The sequence below is a fragment of the Callorhinus ursinus genome, unplaced genomic scaffold (genome assembly GCF_003265705.2).
Source record: "Callorhinus ursinus isolate GAN/ISIS: 27379988/994484 unplaced genomic scaffold, GSC_fseal_2.0 scaffold4, whole genome shotgun sequence".
NCBI lineage: Eukaryota > Metazoa > Chordata > Mammalia > Carnivora > Otariidae > Callorhinus > Callorhinus ursinus.
This window is the reverse complement of record NW_027397066.1, coordinates 38,630,583-38,649,869: the sequence shown is the minus strand read 5'-3', so window position 1 is coordinate 38,649,869 and position 19,287 is coordinate 38,630,583. Positions and strand designations below refer to the sequence as shown.

Here is a 19,287-nt window from a genome sequence, read left to right as displayed (position 1 = left end):
CCTCAGTTTGTTTCCTGAGATTAAGAATTCCTCATATCAGTGAGGTCGTATGATACATGTCTTTCTCTGATTGACTTATTTTGCTCAGCATAATACCCTCTGTAATGTATGGTGATTAACATAACATAATAAAATTTTTAAAAAAAGGTATACTCACTCAGTGGAGAAGAGAGAAGAGCACAGGCTAGAAACAAAGAAAAAAATCTGAAAAGAGGGAGAGCTGCAAGTTTGTTTAGGTTTTGTTTATTTTTTTCTTATGAGGTTAATATTCATTATTTTAAAAATCATAAAATATATGTGCCTTCAATTTAATTTCATGGAAGTTAGAGAATTGCTTTAGTCGGCTCAGGCTGCCATAACAAAAATAACATGGACTGGATGGCTTAAACAACTGAAATGTGTTTTCTCGTGGTTCTAAAGGCTAGAAAATCCAAGATCAAGATTCCAGCAGGGTTGGTTTCTGGTGAGAGCTGTCTTTCTGGCTTGCAGATGGCTGCCTTCTTGTTGTATCCTCTTTTGACATGGAGAAAGAGCTCTGTGGTGTCTCTTTTTTTATAAGGATACCAGTTTTATTTGATCAGGGCTCCATCATTATGACCTAATTTAACCTTAATCACTTCCTTAAAGATCCTATCTCCAATCCAGTCCCAGGGTGGGGGGTTAGGACTTCAACATATGAATTTAGAGCGGGACACAGTTCAGTCTATAGTAATGATTAAAACCTCTTAATGTTTTGATTATTTTACCTTCTTTGACATTTGTTGCCTTCTACTATCCCAAGTCTAGTGCTTTCACTGCCCCATTTCCTACATCCAACTTAAATGTGGAAGAAAGTCCTTTTGACTTCTGTAATTGAAATAAGAAATAAAAGAGAGTGATACTATAGTGCCGGAACAATATATCCACAGATACAATTCTTTTTAATATTCCATTATATTTAGAAAGTGGGCCAGCCAAACTAGGTTGCCAAAGTTCTCATTTTGAGCCAATGTTCTGCGTATGTCTTTTCATGGCATAGTGTGGTGTGAATATCCTCCTCGAGGTTGGATTACATCAATTCCTCCAGTCTTTGCTGTTTCCCTGATGACTAGTCTTTGGACTTTACTAACAGTTGGAAAGTTCCAGAAAGAGACCAGTGATCTAATACATGAGATTCCTTTGTTATATAACCCACAACATTTTTGCACATTGAAATACTCGTGGCTATAGTTTTTCCTATATGGAGTATGACATATGGTTGTGGCAGCTAATTAGTTAAAAGCATGTTAGCTGAGTGCCAGTTGTAGAAGAACCACTCAGCAAAAATTAACCATTGTTGCGGCTGTTGCTGTTTTCTTCCTAGAAGAGCTTTTTATATTTGTCCTATGTCACAAGTTATAGGATTTACTATAGTGTTAATTCTCCCATTTACTCGAGATTTAGTTTTAATTTTATATTTCCTCATATTTATTTCTCATTTTATCCAGCAACATCCTATTCCTGGCTGACTTCCTCTTACACCACAGACTGTCCCTTGCTTCAGTGTTTCTCTACCTTTCTGATTATTAGAAATGGTGGCCATATTTTTATAGAAACCCAGAAAATATCTTCTAAAAGTTTATTTACCATAGTGGGATTTATTAAGAATGATATACCTTTTTCTTTTGGGGACAGAATCTCATTACCTGCCTTCTGCTGGATTATTTCTGTATAATGTTTGTTTGATGGCTACTATGTGCTAGACATTATAAGTACCTTACATGCATTATTTTATTTATTCATTATGAGGAAGGTACCCTTGTTACTTCTGTTTTGGCAAGGATTTTTGAAGTTTCAAGAGGTTAAATAGCTTGCCAGATATCTCACAGCTAGTAAAAGGCAAATTCAATACTTGTATCCAGGTCTGTCTGATTTGGGGGGTACATAATCCTAATTATTTAGCCAGTGTTTCCCAATTTCTGATCTCTGATGATTAGTAATAACATAACTGATAAATAAGGCTTCCTGCAAATAAGCCAGAGACTGAATTTTTAACTAGCTCCTAGGTTATTTTTTTTTTTTAAGATTTATTGATTTATTTCAGAGAGAGGAAGAGAGAGAGAGAGCGCACGTGCACCTAGGAGCAGGGGAGGGGCAGAGGAAGAGGGAGAGGAAGAGAATCTCAAGCAGACTCCCTGCTAAGCATGGAGCCCATCATGGGGCTCAATCTCATGACCCTGAGATCATGTCCTGAGCCAAAACCAAGAGTCGAATGCTTAACCAACTGATTCCCCCCGTTGCCCCCCAGATTATTCTTATAAACACCTAGAATGACTATAATGCTGCTTTTCATTAATAAGCAAGAAAAGATTCATCCAGGTTAGTGTTTGCATTTGGATAAAATGAGTGGAGGGCCCTTTGCCCTCTACCGTCTCCAGGGTTATGTTGGAAGCATTGGTGAATGCGGTTCTCACAGCAATTGCAGTAGCATTCAGTCAAGTTCACTTGATCAAACTGAGAGCTTCTGCTCTGACTAGTGAAAGCTGGGACAAAGAGATTTCCTCTGCTAGGGCCATATATTTAATTGGCAAATAAAAAGAAGCACTAGCAATCGCTATGAAGCAAAATTCACCACCACACTGCATGTCTATATGAAATCCTGATATTTTAAACTTTCAGCTTCTAAACCTGTGAAGACAAAATGAATAAATTCTGTAGGGGCTTGTTCTCTGTCAATTTCACATTGAAGACATAATTTTTTTTATCCCAGTGCCTGATTTTGAAAGTAGTATTTTCATAGCTTATGGAAATACAAACATTGAATTAAATGCTAACATTGGGAGAAAATGAAATACAATAAACAGAGAACTCAGCATTTTCATTTATGCATTTTGTTGTTCAATGTATGATCGAGTCCTCCGGTAACTATGAAATACTTAGCATATTTATTTGGAGGGGATGTTTTTCATTTCTATGCGGTAGCATTTTCTAAAAACACTACTGATAGTCCTCAGTAAATCATTACCTTGGAGTTTAGTTTCAGCTGCTCTACCATACTTGTTTGTTTCCTTATTAAATAAGATGTGTGGCTGAAGTCCTGTCAGAATGGCCTGGAACAAATGTTTTCATGTTATTGGGGTTTTTTTTAAACATTTGACTCATTGATATTCTAGAAGATAAACCTGTTCATTATTAGCCTTGTTTGTTTTTAATTTGGAAGGGTTAAATTACATTTTATTAAACTTCATTAGCTTCTCAAGCAAGCAAGGTGAATGTAATGTGTATTCTGCAAAGCTCATCTTGGTCACTTTATCTCACTGCTGCTGGAGTAATAAGTGGAGATGAATTTTCTTCTTGCAGTTGATAATACTTCTTTGGAAATTGTGTCAGATCAGTCATGATTGACGAATTGCTCGGATGTGCTCCTGTTTGCCCATTGCTGCTTTCATTTGTTGGGAATGTTTGAGTCTGCCACCTCGCGTCTCTATCCCACCAGTTTCCTTGCTTTGGGCTATTGTGACTAATGACAAAATGATTTCAAACTCAGTCATTTTTTAAAATTCAAATGAAGCTTAGGTGCTTTTCTTGTTTGTAACCACCGCGTGTCTGCTGAATACTGATGATGCCACTCAAGTCTGAACATTGCATCACTCTGACACAAAACTCCAAATTTCCAAAATTCGAGGTCTGTGTGAAGAGTATTCCTGGTGAATCCCGTGCCACGTGGGCCAGCAGGTTTTTCAATCCTTTTGTGGTTTGGCACCATGGAAATTGACAACTACTTTTTACATAGTAGTCCTTGGGACATCAGTACAAAATATCTTATCATTTGGCTGCTTGACAGGAAGCAAAGATTTAAGCCGCAAATCAGTCTAATTCTGCTTTCCTTTATGTGGGTTCTGATATATAGAGTACTGAGACTCGTTAGGCAATTTTAGTCAGACTTGGGATTGCATCAAGGTAACATACACCTTAGGCACTGTCTGCAACATTCTAGAAATCTGCCCCATCAACAAAGGAATGGTTATCTGGAGGCCAGATTTTTGACATTTTCTCTTCATTTTTTTTAATTTGAAAAAGAACCTTGATTCCTTAATATATCTGTTTCAATGAAATGTATTAAAAAACGAAGTAGGTGCCTGATGTGTGCATTCTCCTAGAGTGATTAATAAGATAGTATTTGTACTCTAGAAGCTTACTAATAGTTTTAAACCGAGAATAAAAAGATTTGATCTTTTGTGGAGTGGTAATCCTAGTGGCACACTTCATACCACTCCCTCCATTTTCATGAAGTCTCTTGCTTCTTTGGTTCTTTTTTTCCAATCACCTTAGATGGATCCTATCTCTTTGGCTTGGGATCACTTTCTTTCTCCAGGTGTGTTCTTCAAGTCTATGCTTAATTTCTTCGATATTTATAACTTGTCTAATAGTAGATGTTGTGAGAATATATAGTATATCCAGTCAGAATATAATTTTCAAACCATCAAAAAGAGAAATCATACAAATATGGAATGGACATCTGCCGAAGTTTTATCCAACTCATTAATTAATGAGGGAACCACATAAATGGTAAAACAGGTTCAAAATCTTCTTAATGATTATAAGTAGCCATTTAAAAAAATGGAGTACTACAATAAATACTAGGTATGATATAGAAGTGATTAATATCCTACAGGGCAACCAAACCATAACAACCTTTGGTGGTCTCTTCTACTGGACAGGAAACCACAAGTTAACACGTAACTTCACAGTGTTTGCACTCAAATCCAATATTAAATAGCAAAATCACACTCAAGTGAGTTTCCCTACAAGCTTAATAATCCTCAGGTGGACTTGTTAAACAATGCCCCACTGTGACATTGAAAGGACATGCTGTACTCTTTTCTGATTTCCAAGTCTTTAATCAGTTTCTAACAACGTACTTAACTATTACAAATACTTAACTGCCTCAAATAGATAGGTGTTGTTTATTAAGTTCTTTAATGGCTCCTCTGCATTTGTTTATCAAGAGGCTATATAACATGGCAAAACACTCTGTAAGTAACTCGCTGTATGACTTCAAGCCAATCATAACCTCTATTGTTCTTACTTTCCTCTACACCTAAAATGGGGAGCTGGAATTTTAGAATTTCTCCCAGTTTTAAAATACTGTTATTCTTTAAGAATGGGATTATAAAGGGCAAAATATCTTGGTCCTTTAGCTAATATATGGAGTTAGTCAACAGGGCCTCCTAATGGTCTTCGATGAATTCTGGGCAGGTCAGCCTTCTACTTACCCCAGAATGTTTGAGAACTCCCCGCCTCACAATAAGTTTGGCAATATCTTCTGTTAGGACCCTTGATTTAATTGGACTATATATGTTATCTAGAGCCGCAACAATACTACATAACAAACAAGTACAAAATTTCAGTGGCATACAATAAACATTTAATTTTGCTTTCAAGTCTATGGGTTAACTGAGAAGTTCTGTTGATCTTGATTAGGCTTGGCTGGGCAGTTCATCCTCTCTTAGCTGGGACAGATTCATGTGTCTAGTGATCAGCTAACTGTTGGGTGACCTAGGATAGCCTCACTGGGATGACTGGCTCTGCTCCAAAGGATCTTTTTAGCAGTTTAGTCCTAGCTTGTTCTAGTGGTGTTGATGGCAGTGTTTTGAGAGAGAGTGGAAGCAAGCAAGAACTCTTAAGGCTAAGACAAAAATGACACACCCATCATGTCCACCACATACTGTTGGCCAGAGAAAGTTATAAGGAAGCCTGTAGGGAAAAAAACTCCATCTCTTGATGGGAGAGGAGTGGGACATTCATGTCACAAGGGGGCATGAATATGAATATGGAGAAGGAGGAAAATTTGTTGCAATTTCTGTATTTAATCAACGATATAGAACATGATTCACAGTTGGGATTTCAGGAAGTTGCAGAAAGTTGCAGACCTAGAGGGAAAGAAGACAGATCCTGTAAATGTTCTTGTACTTTTTTCTGGGGCCCACCTAAGTCACTTAGAGTTAATTTCATCCTTTCAGTTCTTACTTTTAAAATTCATTCAGCAGGACTAGAGCTGTGTTTAGGGCTAATTATTCCATATTACTGAAGCAAGGTCCTTCTTCGTACTCTACCAAACGCTACACGAATGGTGAGATTTTACAGTCTGGCTGGTGGGAACATGCATTATCCCTAGTTTTGTGTGTTCCAAGTACTGTTTCTTCTAATCCTTTTAGGGGGTTGTTTTTGCAGCCTTGGGTAGTGCTTCATACTCATAAACTGATCTGGGCTTAGCGCAATAGTCAATGGAGACTCAGATTTTTGGAGTATACTCTCTCTCTCTCTCTCTCTCTCTCTCTCTCTCTCTCTCTCACCTTTTTTAGCATACACTTGCCTGTTACTTTTTCCTATAAATGCTAGCCACCTTGACTTCCCCAGATTCTCAGCTCAGGTCCTCAATTCAGGGAATCTGTCGTATTTCTCCTGGATTCTCCTTTCCTGTTCTACAGCATGGATTTGCTTTCAAGTTTGTTTCTTCTCTCTCAAAGATTATGGTTCTATGTTGTCTAATGCTCAGTGTCTTCAAAAGACAATTGCTTTGGGTGCCTGGGTGGCTCAGTCGGTTAAGCGTTTGCCTTCGGGTGGGGTCATGATCACAGGGTCCTGGGATCAAGCCCTGCATCAGGCTCCCTGCTCAGCAGGGAGTCTGCTTTTTTCTCCCTCTGCCCCTCCTCCTGCTTGTGTGCTCTCTCTCTCTCAAATAAATAAATAAAATCTTTGAAAAAAAACCAAAACAATTGCTTCACATGTTTTGTCCAGTTTTTTTTTTTTTCCCTGTCATTTCATACAGGAGAGTAAATTTAGTCCCTTTAACTCAATTTTGGCCAGAAGTGGAAGTCTCTGATTCTTAGAATTTAGTTTTGGGGAAAATACGAGTTTCTAAAGATTACGGGCAGCCTAACGTTTTGTGGAAGAAAGCAGTATGCAAATATCAGATTATATTTGAAAACATGTTTCTTTCCTGCTTGTTTAATTGGTCTGCTATTCCTCTCTTCCCTTCTCTTCTTAGTATGTTGAGCATTTTACTTGTTTGACATTCACTATATTTTACTTTGAATCATGTGTGTGGGTATGCATCTTGTCAATGATCGCGTAAGCTCTTTAAATGTGGATATACCTTCTTGTTTATATTCTTCACTGTGTGTATGACATTTCAAAATTAATGTTAACCGATTAACTATTATTCCATTCTGTAAAAAAGGACTCAAAATCTGAGGATTAATTGACATTTACAATGTGCTTTGTAGAGGAAAATTTCAGGGTAAATAATGGTATCTTTAGCTTTTATGTTGATGTCAATTTTAGTTTCAACTGTCTCCACCAAAATTAGGTGCCACATGTCAGACTACAATTTCTCATGAGTTCAACTGAACCTGCCTAGGAGAATACTCCAGACGGACATAAAGAATACTTTCTAAACCTCTCATATCTTACTTTGGCTCTATATTTTGTGAGGCTTTTATTCTTTCTCTACTTAGCAAATTTGAAGTCATAATCCACAAATACATTAGATACGGATTAAACACTTTCAACCTACTTGATGGGTGTGGTTTTGAAAAAGGATTATATTTGTAGAATAAACATGTCTCTGTAAAATGAGCTGTCAGTCAATTGTATATGATATTATCTGTGATATTCCTGTAGGCTGGCTCCTTCTAATCACCCACTTGTGCGCTGGTCTCCTTCCTCTCCTTCTTCATCTCCTCACTTACCATGTATTTCATAAAATGGTAAGGGGAGAGGGTATAGAAGGCAACTATCCTAAGGCAGCTTAGGATAAACATAATTAAGGAAGAAATGTTTTTACAAAAAAATCGTGGTATATTCTAAAGACAGACATGACTATTTGGGGAATCATTTGAGCATTGCTTTCCTTCATTAGCATGGACAATCTATAGTTAGCTATCCAGTTATTTATCATGCCTGCCAGAATATAAGGAGAATTAATTTTAATCTTTATCATGCATCTGTATTCAAGTATAGTCTTGTTCTACACATAAAGTAATTTGATGGAAAATAGTGAGTTCCATTTTGATTTAAACACCCTTTCTTGGTAAGTAGTTTGAATTCAGATATTTATGCAATGGTATGGTGATGCTGTTTTTATGTCTACTATAACATTTATTTAAAATTAATGCTCCTTTGCATTTTTATTATTGTGATGAAAAAATAAAATGCATTAGGATTGCCAGATTTTATAATAATGTGTATTATTGCCTATGTAAGATTATGAAAATAAATTTCAGGGTTTTGGAAATTTAAGCTTTTGGAGTTTGCTTTTTTTAAGGAATGTCGTGCACATATAGATGGTTATTATTGTTATTCTGTTCACAAGAGTAAGTACAGTTCCTCCTGTTTATAAAAAAAAAACATATGTAAAACTCACTGAAGGATATACAACCTATCACAGAATATGATTTACAATAAAACTAAACAAAGAAGTTGTACTGCTATCATCATGGACTCCTAAAATTAAATCAAGCATAAGTCTAGTTTATAGTTCTAAAAGCCAAATCTTTCTATAGATTTAAATTCTGATTACTTATAAAAGTGGACAATATTTTGAAATAGAAGATTTTTGATTCAGAGTTTCAAATAGATTCATGTTCTTTTTTAGTTAGGTATTTTTAAGCTTTTACATCAAGCTGGGTGGCTAGAGCATATTAATAACAGCTTATTTTATAGAAGCAATGAATTTTAATTATTTGATCCCTTTAAATTTCATATACATCTACATAAAATGACATAATCAGTGTAATTTTTAATATACCCTTTCAGAACACAAATGCCAGTCTGAACATGAGGAAAAGATCAAATGCCTCGGTTCACTCTGAATCTGATGTTGGCAACAGAACTGAGGTGGGAAACCATTCGAGCAAATCTTCCACAGTTCTTCAAGGATCTTCTGAAGCCACATCGAAGTCTTACTTAGCTTCCAGTCCGAACCCATTCAGCCATGCAAATGCAGCGGAAACGATATCTGCTGCAAGGGCACCTCTATCTGCTCCTCCTTCTACTCCTCGTAGAACTGGGTATGTGTCCCAACAGGCTTCCGTTGGATCTGCTTCTACTCACCGTGTGTTCGGATCGAGACTGGAGCGAATTAAGACCACCGTTAATACCATAGGGGCTCCTGGGAAGTTGGCAGCCACCACTCCTCCCTCTGCTCCACCACCGCCTGGATCTGGCACAAGCAAAATAGACAAATATGCCCGCATTCTCTTTCCAGTAACATTTGGGGCATTTAACATGGTCTATTGGGTTGTTTATTTATCTAAGGACACTATGGAGAAATCAGAAAGTCTAATGTAATTTTGTTGCTAGAGTAGTTTCCTAAAAGATGATGAACTTAATGCAGAATGCCTTTTTAAATGTTTTTAAAGATAAACCATTGTTCTTTATTAAAATAAAAAGTCTATGTAATTTTTACATTGAAAAAATTCAAGCCAGTTATTGGGAGAGTTAATTCATTCCTCAGTGAAGAGAGAGTGAGCCATCTTTCACTGCAGAAAAATGCTTTGAATAGAGTCAGTTCAGCATTCAAATTAGATGAATTGCAGACCATCCTGGAAAGTTGGGACAAGAGAAATAGGGCTGCTAGAGATACGTAGTACATACTTACACACTCAAATTTGAAAACAGACTACGACATTTTTTCATATACACTATGAATACCAACCAACCACCCTAAATTCCCAGTGGCACTGCCCTTAATCAGAATTGTTTATCGGATATCATATGAGGTGACCTTTGGAGATCCTTCTAGTATCTGCAAGAAAAGGACTTTTCTTGTTAAATGAAACATTTTTAAAAGGAAATGGAACAAAACAAATACTGACCAATGAGTGAAACCTCTGCTGCATCAAAAACAAAAACAGAGACCAGGGAAGATGTGTTCCCTGTCTTACGTTGGCCAAACAGGACTTAACACTTGACTTGAAAATCTGTGCTTTGAGCCAAAGTTTAACTCATTGTATGAATTCTTTTCGACAGTAGTTCATTCAGTTATGTATTCTTTAACACATAGTTATTCAGAGCCTACTGTGTTCCAGGCACTAAGCTAGACACTCTCTCTAGGAAAGCTCTTTCACCTTTATCTACGCTATTACTTGAATAGTAGAACAATCAGTGCATGCTAACGAACCATAAACTAGCAGAGGACATTGCATTCTTTAATGGAAGAAATTTATTTAGAGTCTGAGAGCATATTGAAAATATTTGTTTCTCCTATATTATAGCAGGTAACACAGCACAGCTTCAGCAATTGACTTCAAAATATAATGAAAATGTGTACAGATTGTTCTCTAAATAAGAAACACTGTGTACCTAAGAGAAGAAATCTGGGCACTATAAGGTCATATCAATTATCTGTCTCAAATTTGATCAGAATAGTAGGATAGAATTTGATCAGAACCATTAACTCATCAGAATTAGGAACTCAATACAAGGCCTTTTAGATGTTTTTCCCAACATAGGTCTATATGGCTGATGAAATGCTAATCTTCTGGAAAGTTTTTGTGTCAGTAGTTTTGTATTTCTGGGAAGTTTAGTGTTTTGGGGGAGGGCAGTTTTTGTATGGTTTCATAACGAAGGTGAGTATTTTAAAATCAAAAGAGCAGCAAAGGAATGGAGTAAAGAAGAAAGATCATAGCCAAGGGGTAAGATTCTACTGACTCTGGTAAAGAATTTATCAGGGTTTTCATGTACTAACTTTTCTTTTTCATTACTTAGGCTTAACAACTTAATTGAATTTCTTGCAGCTGTCTTATGACACTAAATCTAGGTCTAGTTTTTTGTTGTGTTGCTTCCAGATTTTTCTTCTATATTTCTTTCTTCCTGATCTGGGTTGTGTGAATGAATGTGTTCCGGATGTTTGGGGGAACATTTTGATAAAAATGACCACCTTCTAAGCAGAATCTCTTATTTTTTAGAAAAGAAATGACATTAAATAATTGCCATTAGTTTTTCAGTTATTGCATTGCCTTGGAATGGTTGTATATGAGAACTATAAAATGTGCAAATGCCAAATATTAATTGTGAGTCATATCTGAGAATTCCTTTTTGGCTATCACTCTAGGTATGTCCTAGAATCACTAACAATTTTAAGGCTGAAAGATGCTTTTAAAATCATCCAATCCAAGTCCTCACTTATAAATTGATGCTAGTAATATGAGGCCAAATAAAATTTGTATATATGTATATGTTTAATAAAGAGTACTTGTACAAAAAAAAGCTTATCATAAGTTATTTTATGAATGTGAGTAGATTTCTAGCCTTGAGGACAATGCTTGAAATTATTGTTGGAAGCTATGATTGCTTGTTATTCCAATGAAATGACCTTATTTCTTTACTGAGGAATATACTCCTTGCTTATCCATTGGCCTATTCTTAAGAAATATCTTACTGGCTTCTTTCCTTTTTAAAAAAGAAATTCTTCTATAAATTCTACAGATTTTAAAGGGGTAAAAATTAGTGATATTAGATTTGCAGCCTAGGGATCCAGGTGAACCCATAGTATTCTTCTTTGCATATGAGGAAGATTTTAAAATAAATCAGGTGGCCAAATGAAGAGAAAGGGCAAAATTAACTAAGGAATTCTTAATTGTTAGTATGAAGAATAAATTGACCAGAAAGTCTAATCATTAGTAAAAAAGGAATTATTTCATTTGCACAAAATGATACTAATAATAATCATGCATAGTTTATTTTCCCTAACTGAATTTCATCACATCAAGTCATGACTACATTTTTTATTTTGGTCATCATTGCTATCTTCCCAATAACTTAGAGCTATGTTAAATAAAACACTTTTGTGAAGAACCAGTCACTTTTTACTATTAGCAAATCTTACAAGAGTCATTAGGAGAGCTCAAAGTCTTGGCAATTTGTGAAGAAGAATTCTGGCTGAGAATGGTAACTATGTATGTCTTATCTTTTAAAGATGAAATTCAGAACTGTCTTTTTCAGTACCAGTATCTATATCCTAGCTTTCAACTCCAAGTGGGACCTTATACGTAATTACTTCCAATTTACTCCAGGCATGACCGAGTATAATAGTGTATTTATATGATTAATCTGCAGTTAAAAATGACTTGCATTTGCTCATATACAGAGTATTTGAATAGTGTATGTTTTATATCGCACCCCACAAATCTTGAATTAGAGTCGGTGTAAAGTAGAGCCACTCTCTTACCGATGAAAATGAATCACAGAGAGGCGGGTGACAAAGACAAAAGCAAGGGGCCAGAATTAACTTTGAAAGGTCATTTTTCCATCACTTCACCTTAACAGTGACCATGTTTCAAGCCATAAGTAAAAAATTTGTGGTTTATTTTACCCATGAGCTGGTCAATTCTGCCTGACCTAGAAAAAATCCCCACTCCTCACTCACTGTTTTCCAACGGTCCCCTCTTCTAGATCGGTCAATAACCTCCAGTGAAAAACACCAGGTGGAGAAATGAATGACCTCATTTCAAGTTCTGACTCTCTTGTGATTTTAAAGGAGTCACTTAACCTTGCTAGGCTTGATTCCTTATTTATAAGAGGGTGGGAAGATTAAATATTACCTAAACTTTATTTTAATTTTAATATTTTCTGATTCTCATAGTAGGCTAAATACAGGCATTTCTTGGAATAGATACACTCAAAACTTTGTACCACAGATAGATGTTCATGGGGAAAAAAACCTGATTTTAGTTTCACTGCCTAATTACTTTAAGCTCATGACTTGATTCAAGCTAAGGTTCCCTAACCTTAAGAAAACAAAGCTAAAACAAACAAACAAACAAACACCCATCTCCATTTAGATTAGGCTTTTTTTCCCCGGGTGGAAGATTTTATTCTTTAAAGAATTTGGTTATTTCTCTTGTCTGGGTATTTATTCATCCTTACTAACTGGGTTCCTGCTCCATATTAGGTACTATGCTCATTTTCAGATATACACAGAGAACTGAAACTGGTTCCTTTCCTTTTATGTGGTCCCAGTCTGGTAGTGATAATAGATGTGTAGACAAGGTAACTATAGAGCGTAATAAGTGCTTCAGCACTACAGAGTAGACTAAGACTAGGGTGATATGAGTGAACCCTCACCTAAAGCACAAAAAATATAGAGGGGCATCAAAAACCTTAATAATCAAGATAAATAATATTTTGAAAGAATATTTTTAAAAATCAAAATTCACACAAAAATTTATGATTAACAAAATACCTAAATTTTAAATAAATATAAGATTAGTATTAACATATTTTTTTCTTTTGCATCAGGCTTTAATATTGTTCAGCTTGGCACTGATTCAGAGGGTGGAAAATGATACACGTAATTTTATAACTTTGTTTATGAGGAGGAAAAAGAGCGATGGCAGGGAAGGCTTCACAGAGATGATTTTGAACTGAATTGTGTGGAATAATTTGGAGTTTCAGCCCCTCTGCTGACTTCCGCAAACAAACAAACAAACAAGAGCACATTTTTACCACCTCCTGAAGCATGAAGAACTCTTACTACAAATTATTCCAAGCAGTAGGAGGGAAGGTGAATTCAGGGAAGTGAAAGATGGTGATGCTGGAAAGACCTGCTGGAGCTGGATTAGAGAGTTTTGTGTAAATTACTAAAGAAATTAGACTTGATCCTGGACTAGTGGCAATTTATTGAAGACCTTGCAAGATAGTAAGATGAAAATGAATATGCTATGCTTCTGTTTTAGAGAACTCACTTGATTGCTGTATGAGCTATGGAACAGAGGGCCACAGATCTGGAGATCATACAAGAATCGAGAGGTCTCATTTTTCTTTTCTCTCTGTTAATCTTGGCATTTCATTTCTTCTTTTAAATCCCAGTGACTTCATTGTCATTTGTTACAATGATACATAATTGTTAAAAATGAAGATAGGCATTACAGAAATTTAAAAACAATCTCAAAATCCCACCCCCAAGAAAGTGTTAATATTTCATGAATGTCAGGCCAGATACTTCTGTATAGATATGGTTGTATAGAAGAGTAGAGTGAGTGATTGATTAAAAGGCAGTTTTATAAATTTAGGAGCCAAATATTTCATAAATGAATATTGTTAAATAATAAAAGAAAAACATTGACTCTACCTTTGTCTAAATTTAAGATTAAAAATACTAGGGTAAAACTGGAGAGATTATTGAAATTTAGACAGTGTTGAATAAAGCAAGAGATTCTGGGGACTCTGTGTGTTTTTGTTCCACATTTCAGTCTTTATTTCAGGAAAGCTTTTTCCCTATAGTTTGTCTAAATAATTTTTCTTTCTAAGTGCTAATTATGTTCATTCTCTTTTGCCTCTGTACTATATATAATATTTCTTATAATCACTTTTGTATTTATAAATTTGTCAACTCTTGTTAACCATAACCCAAGTGAGTTTTCAGTTGTGTTTATTCTAGTTTGTAACCTCTAATGTAATTTTTGATTTCATAATGGTTTTACTCTTTTCCATTGCTTTCTTGGTCTGTGCCATGTCATTTGTTTCATTTCTTTCTACTATTTTTAGAATCTATTAAAACATTATCTTTTCTTTGAGCCTCTCACTCTTCTATTAATGAGATCATGTCTGTAATTTGAGACTACAAATAACTCTTTATATAAACTTTTCCTCTGTTTCCCGAAAAAAAAATTTTCTCTGGTATGAACTTCCCCTGCGTTTTTATTGTGTTTCTGCTTCCTCTGCCTGTGTTTCAGGCTGATTTCTTTCTATTAATCACTGAATGAAGCCAGCTATTTACTGAACTCAATGTGGGAAGTGGCAGGGAATGAATCAGAGCAGCCCACAGCAGCTATTTAAATTTCAGATTTCAAGCCCATCTCCCCAAATCTGTTTTAACTTCTGCCCAGGGACCATACTTTTCTCTATTTTTGACATTTGGTGTTCCACGTGGCTCACGGTGTAAAAATCTCCCAGTTTTCCTTTCTCGGTGTTGTTAGCACTCTAGTGATTTTCTCCCCTTCCTCCTGTCTCCCGCGTTCACGCTAGTCATCTGTTTTACCCAGCACGCTGTTTCACAACTATCAAATACAGTCTATCAGCAACTTCTTCCTTATCCTTATTCCACCATGTGGGGATATGTACCTGGAATTCTATAAAGACAGATTTTGTTTATCTCTTGCCTGTCCTCTTTCCATCTCATGGTGGCTTTGAACAGTCTTTGAAGAATGTCTCCGGAGTGAAATCTAGATCCTCTCTTAAGATATGTGCCAGTGAATGTCGTGTCTTCCATTAGTGCAAAAATGTGTCCCTGTTTGAAAGCTATTTATCACCGTTTGTTGTCGATTACTTATAATTACAGATGTGGTTTCATTTTGTTTTTTTTTTTTCAATTTTTCATTATTTATGTTATTTTTGGAAGGGTTTCGTAGGAGAACGGTGAATTGTAAATGGTTTTATTTCACCATCTTCCACTGAATCACCATCGATCATTTGTATTTCTGTTACGCCGGGGGTTGCCCAGAGTATCTTTTGCTGACAACCAAAGCTCTGTGGTTTTTCCTTTTTGTATATCAGGTGTTACTGGAATCAGGTAAGAAACCTGGATTAAATCTGTGATAACACAGTTGATAGAATACATTTCCCCTTAAGGGGAGAAAAAGAAATTATAATAGTAGGAAATAAATATTATTGCAATTAACCTTTGACTGACATACTCTTTTTCACTCTTGTATTTATGAACCGGTATGCTGTATTCCGTCCTTGCAGATGTTTGCTGATACAGTGGAGCATGTTTGTTTTCATTTTACTGATTATGTATACCATTTCCTACTTCAAATATACAATAAACCAGAACTTTCATTTTTCTAGCTATGTAAAATTATTGTTGGTTGATGAAATAGGGTTTTATAATTTTAAGGGAGTTTTATCAGAAAATGAATCAAAATCCAGTTTTCAGCTGAAGCCATACTTTATGCTATAAGACATTGAATGGCCGTAGTAAAGAGGAGGTTAAATTTTCCACTGGTTTCTCCTTTAGTGATGAAAACTCCTTAACAATTTTATGCTGGAAATGCTGAGAATTGAAGAAGGAATAAAGTATTCTGTTTGGTTTTTCAATTGTAGTGTTGCACAAACTGAGGAATAAAAACTTATCTGCCTGCTCTTTGAATAATTTTAAATTGTTTAATTACACAATTAAAAATATTCCTCATTATGGGAGTAAAGAAAAATATTAATGCATATTTCATCATATCGTGAAAACTAAATTTGTTATGCTTTGAGCTTTATTATTCTTGCTCAATCAGAATAGCAAATAATAAAGCATGTTATTTTAAACAGTATAAAATTTGGATGAGATACAAATGTTTTGATTTCATGGGAAGACAGTTTTCTTACAAAGTACACACTTCCTGAGCTTATAGAAATCACATTTGACCCCCTGAAACTGATGATTTTATTTTATTTAAGATTATTGCTACAATATGTTACAGTAAAGAACACATAGTCATTATGATTTTATTTTTGCAAATTTGTTTTTTCATCATTTTATTTATTTTTCCATCATGATAAGTATACTCCTTAACCCCCACGTTTTTGCAATTTGTTTTAAAAAGATGGAAACATTGGTTTAGTATTTTAAAATAATTCATCAGAAAATGATTTTCTAATGCCCTTTAAGCAAACTTCTCTTGCTTTTCAAAGCTAAACTTATTATTCGTGGTAATAAACTTCCTTTGCTTCTTAAAAAAAAATTTATATCTGAACATAACAGTCTGGAGTAATTCAGGTTTCAGTTCTTCACTAAGGGATGCGTATTTAAAATAAAAAGGATTTAAATTTCTACAAAATTTTATCACAGATACTTATATTTTAAGATAAATGTGTTGGAGCTAAACTCTGCGATCTTTAAAATACAAACATTGTATCTAATGCATTTTTTTCTATTTAAATTTAAAACAATAAACTTAAATATCTGGGATTTTTTGGTTTAAGAACTTTTTTTCTGTTTATAAATATACTTCCTTTAAATTGGTCACAGTATTGTTTTGGACATGATATTTCACTTATTTTTTAAAAATATTTTATTTATTTATTTATTTATTTGACCGGGGGCAAAGGGAGAGGGAGAGAGAGAATTTCAAGCACACTCCCCACTGAGCATGAAGCCAGACACAGGGTTCAGTCTCACGGCCCTGAGATCATGACCCAAGCCGAAACCAAGAGTCAGAGGCTTAGCCAACTGAGCCACCCAAGCGTCCCTGATATTTCACTTTTGAAGCCTTGCCTCATTCATTAGTATTCTTAGGTTTCACTTACCTCTAGTTCCCTGCACGACCAATACCATCATCCAGATTGTAGTTTTGCCAAGTTTACATGGTTAGGAAATTCTTTGTGGGTGATATGGATGAAGGAAAGTGATAGGACCCATTATATTTGAGGTGGTGCAATGAAAACCTTACATACGTGATTCTGATTGATCAAAGGGGTATCAAATGTATTTATATGTCTTTTTCTATTCTGATGCATCAAAATAAATAAAGTAGAGCAATCTACGACTTAATTCTAACTTGTGAGACCAAAGTAAATGTCTGAGAAGCTGAATGAGGTTAACTTATAAAAATATGTGAGCTTATGCTTTTCAGTATCTAGCCCAACATAGTAGCTGTATTTATTTTGTTGAGATGAAGTGCTTTGAACACTCTGATGCCTTTAATTAAAGTTTTGCTTTTGTTTTTATATTTTATAATGTATCATGAAATATTTTGAATGTAACCCTCCTTATTCTGAAACAACTGTTTTCTGAAGAAAAATTCAGGCTTTTGGTTTGTACCTTTTAAAAAAGTGAATGTACCCGAAAGAAAAAAATTGACCACGGATTTTCCACAACACACACCCAGATAGACACACACATTCCTGTATGAGTACATACTAATAAAATACACGGGGGCACCTGGGTGGCTTAGTCGTTAAGCTAAGTCTGCCTTCGGCTCAGGTCATGGTCCCGGGGTCCTGGGATCGAGCCCCGCATCGGGCTCCCTGCTCCGCGGGAAGCCTGCTTCTCCCTCTCCCACTCCCCCTGCTTGTGTTCCCTCTCTCGCTGTGTCTCTATCAAATAAATAAATAAAATCTTTAAAAAAAAATACATAGTACATGCAATATTCTTTTTTTGTTGTTCATTTTTATGACATATTAATTAAGTCCCTTCCATATTTGATTGTATTTGTTCATGTATGGACTGAATGTTTGTGTCTCCCCAACAAGTGTATGTTGAAACCCTACCCCCATATCGTGGTATGAGGAAATAGGGCCTTTGGGAGGTAATTAGCATTAGATGAGGTCATGAGAGTGGAGCCCTCAGGAATAAGACTAATGCCCTTATAAGAGTCACTAGAGCTTGCTTCCTCTCTCTGCTCTTTACCAAGTGAAGACACACTGATAAGTTGACAGTCTGCAACCTGGAAGAACTTAACCACTCTGGCACCCCAATCTTGGACTTTCAGCCTCCAGAACTGTGATAAATACATTTCTGTTGTTTAAACCACCTAGAATGTGGTATTCTATAGCAGCCCAAACTAAAGGCAATTCCTTACTCCCATGAGAACATTTCTATTAAAATTTTAGTATTTAAAGTAGGTAGCACCTTTGTTGTGTAATGATTTCTGATATGCTTTTTTTTTTTAATTTCTATAGGTCTCACTGATCACCAGATCCTGTTTCCAGCTGAACTGAAGACTAGATACAAAGTGCCTGCCTTTTATTTTCAATATTGATAATACAGAACGTAGAATAATGTAGAAGAAAGAGGAAGTCAAAATGAAAAAAACTGTTCTCAAACACAAGTATCAATAGAGAAGTAGGAAAAATAAGGCAATGGAACATGTAGAGGTATTATGACTTTTCAAATTGGATTACTTCAATTGTTTATATTATGCTAATTTCATTTGTTTTAATGATTAATTGGTGAATAATTTCTGCGTGGCTCATTTTTGAAGTAGAATAGTTTTTTTTCCCCCTATGTTTTTTCACCAACTTTTTTTTTATTATGTTATGTTAGAAGTAAAATAGTCAAAAGTTAACTTTCTTTCTGACTAATTGGAAGCCAGAGATCACTGCTGGCCACTGGGTTATGAAAAACACTGAGATGTCAAAAAAAAAAAAAAAAGAAAAGAAAAGAAAACCACTGAGGTGGTTCAATAATCATGAACTTGTTTAAAATGTTACCTAACCTATATTATCATCCCCTGTGCGTTCTGAAAATTAATTTCTCTCACAAGAAAAATTGTGTGAAATTCTTACCATTATAGTCGACTATGTTTTCTTAAAGTCAAATAAACATCCATT

At 35.3% G+C, this 19,287-nt stretch overlaps 1 protein-coding gene across 7 annotated transcripts in view; it reads left to right on the top strand.

Annotated features, from left to right (window-relative positions):
• Positions 1-19,287, top strand: part of GABRA4 (gamma-aminobutyric acid type A receptor subunit alpha4) — a 67,981-nt gene extending 48,694 nt beyond the window's left edge. Inside the window, exons 9-11 of one of the 7 annotated variants that reach the window (XR_012377905.1) lie at positions 8,779-9,032; positions 13,701-13,773; positions 18,637-19,287. Coding sequence is in view for 5 of the 7 variants with exons in the window: in XM_025887571.2 (XP_025743356.1) it covers positions 8,779-9,312 (534 nt within the window). In the remaining 2 variants the exon portion in view is untranslated. Of the gene's footprint in view, positions 1-8,778; positions 16,098-18,636 lie in introns of those variants that run through there. The other 6 variants (XR_012377904.1, XM_073891609.1, XM_073891608.1 and 3 more) reach the window with 6 other exon arrangements.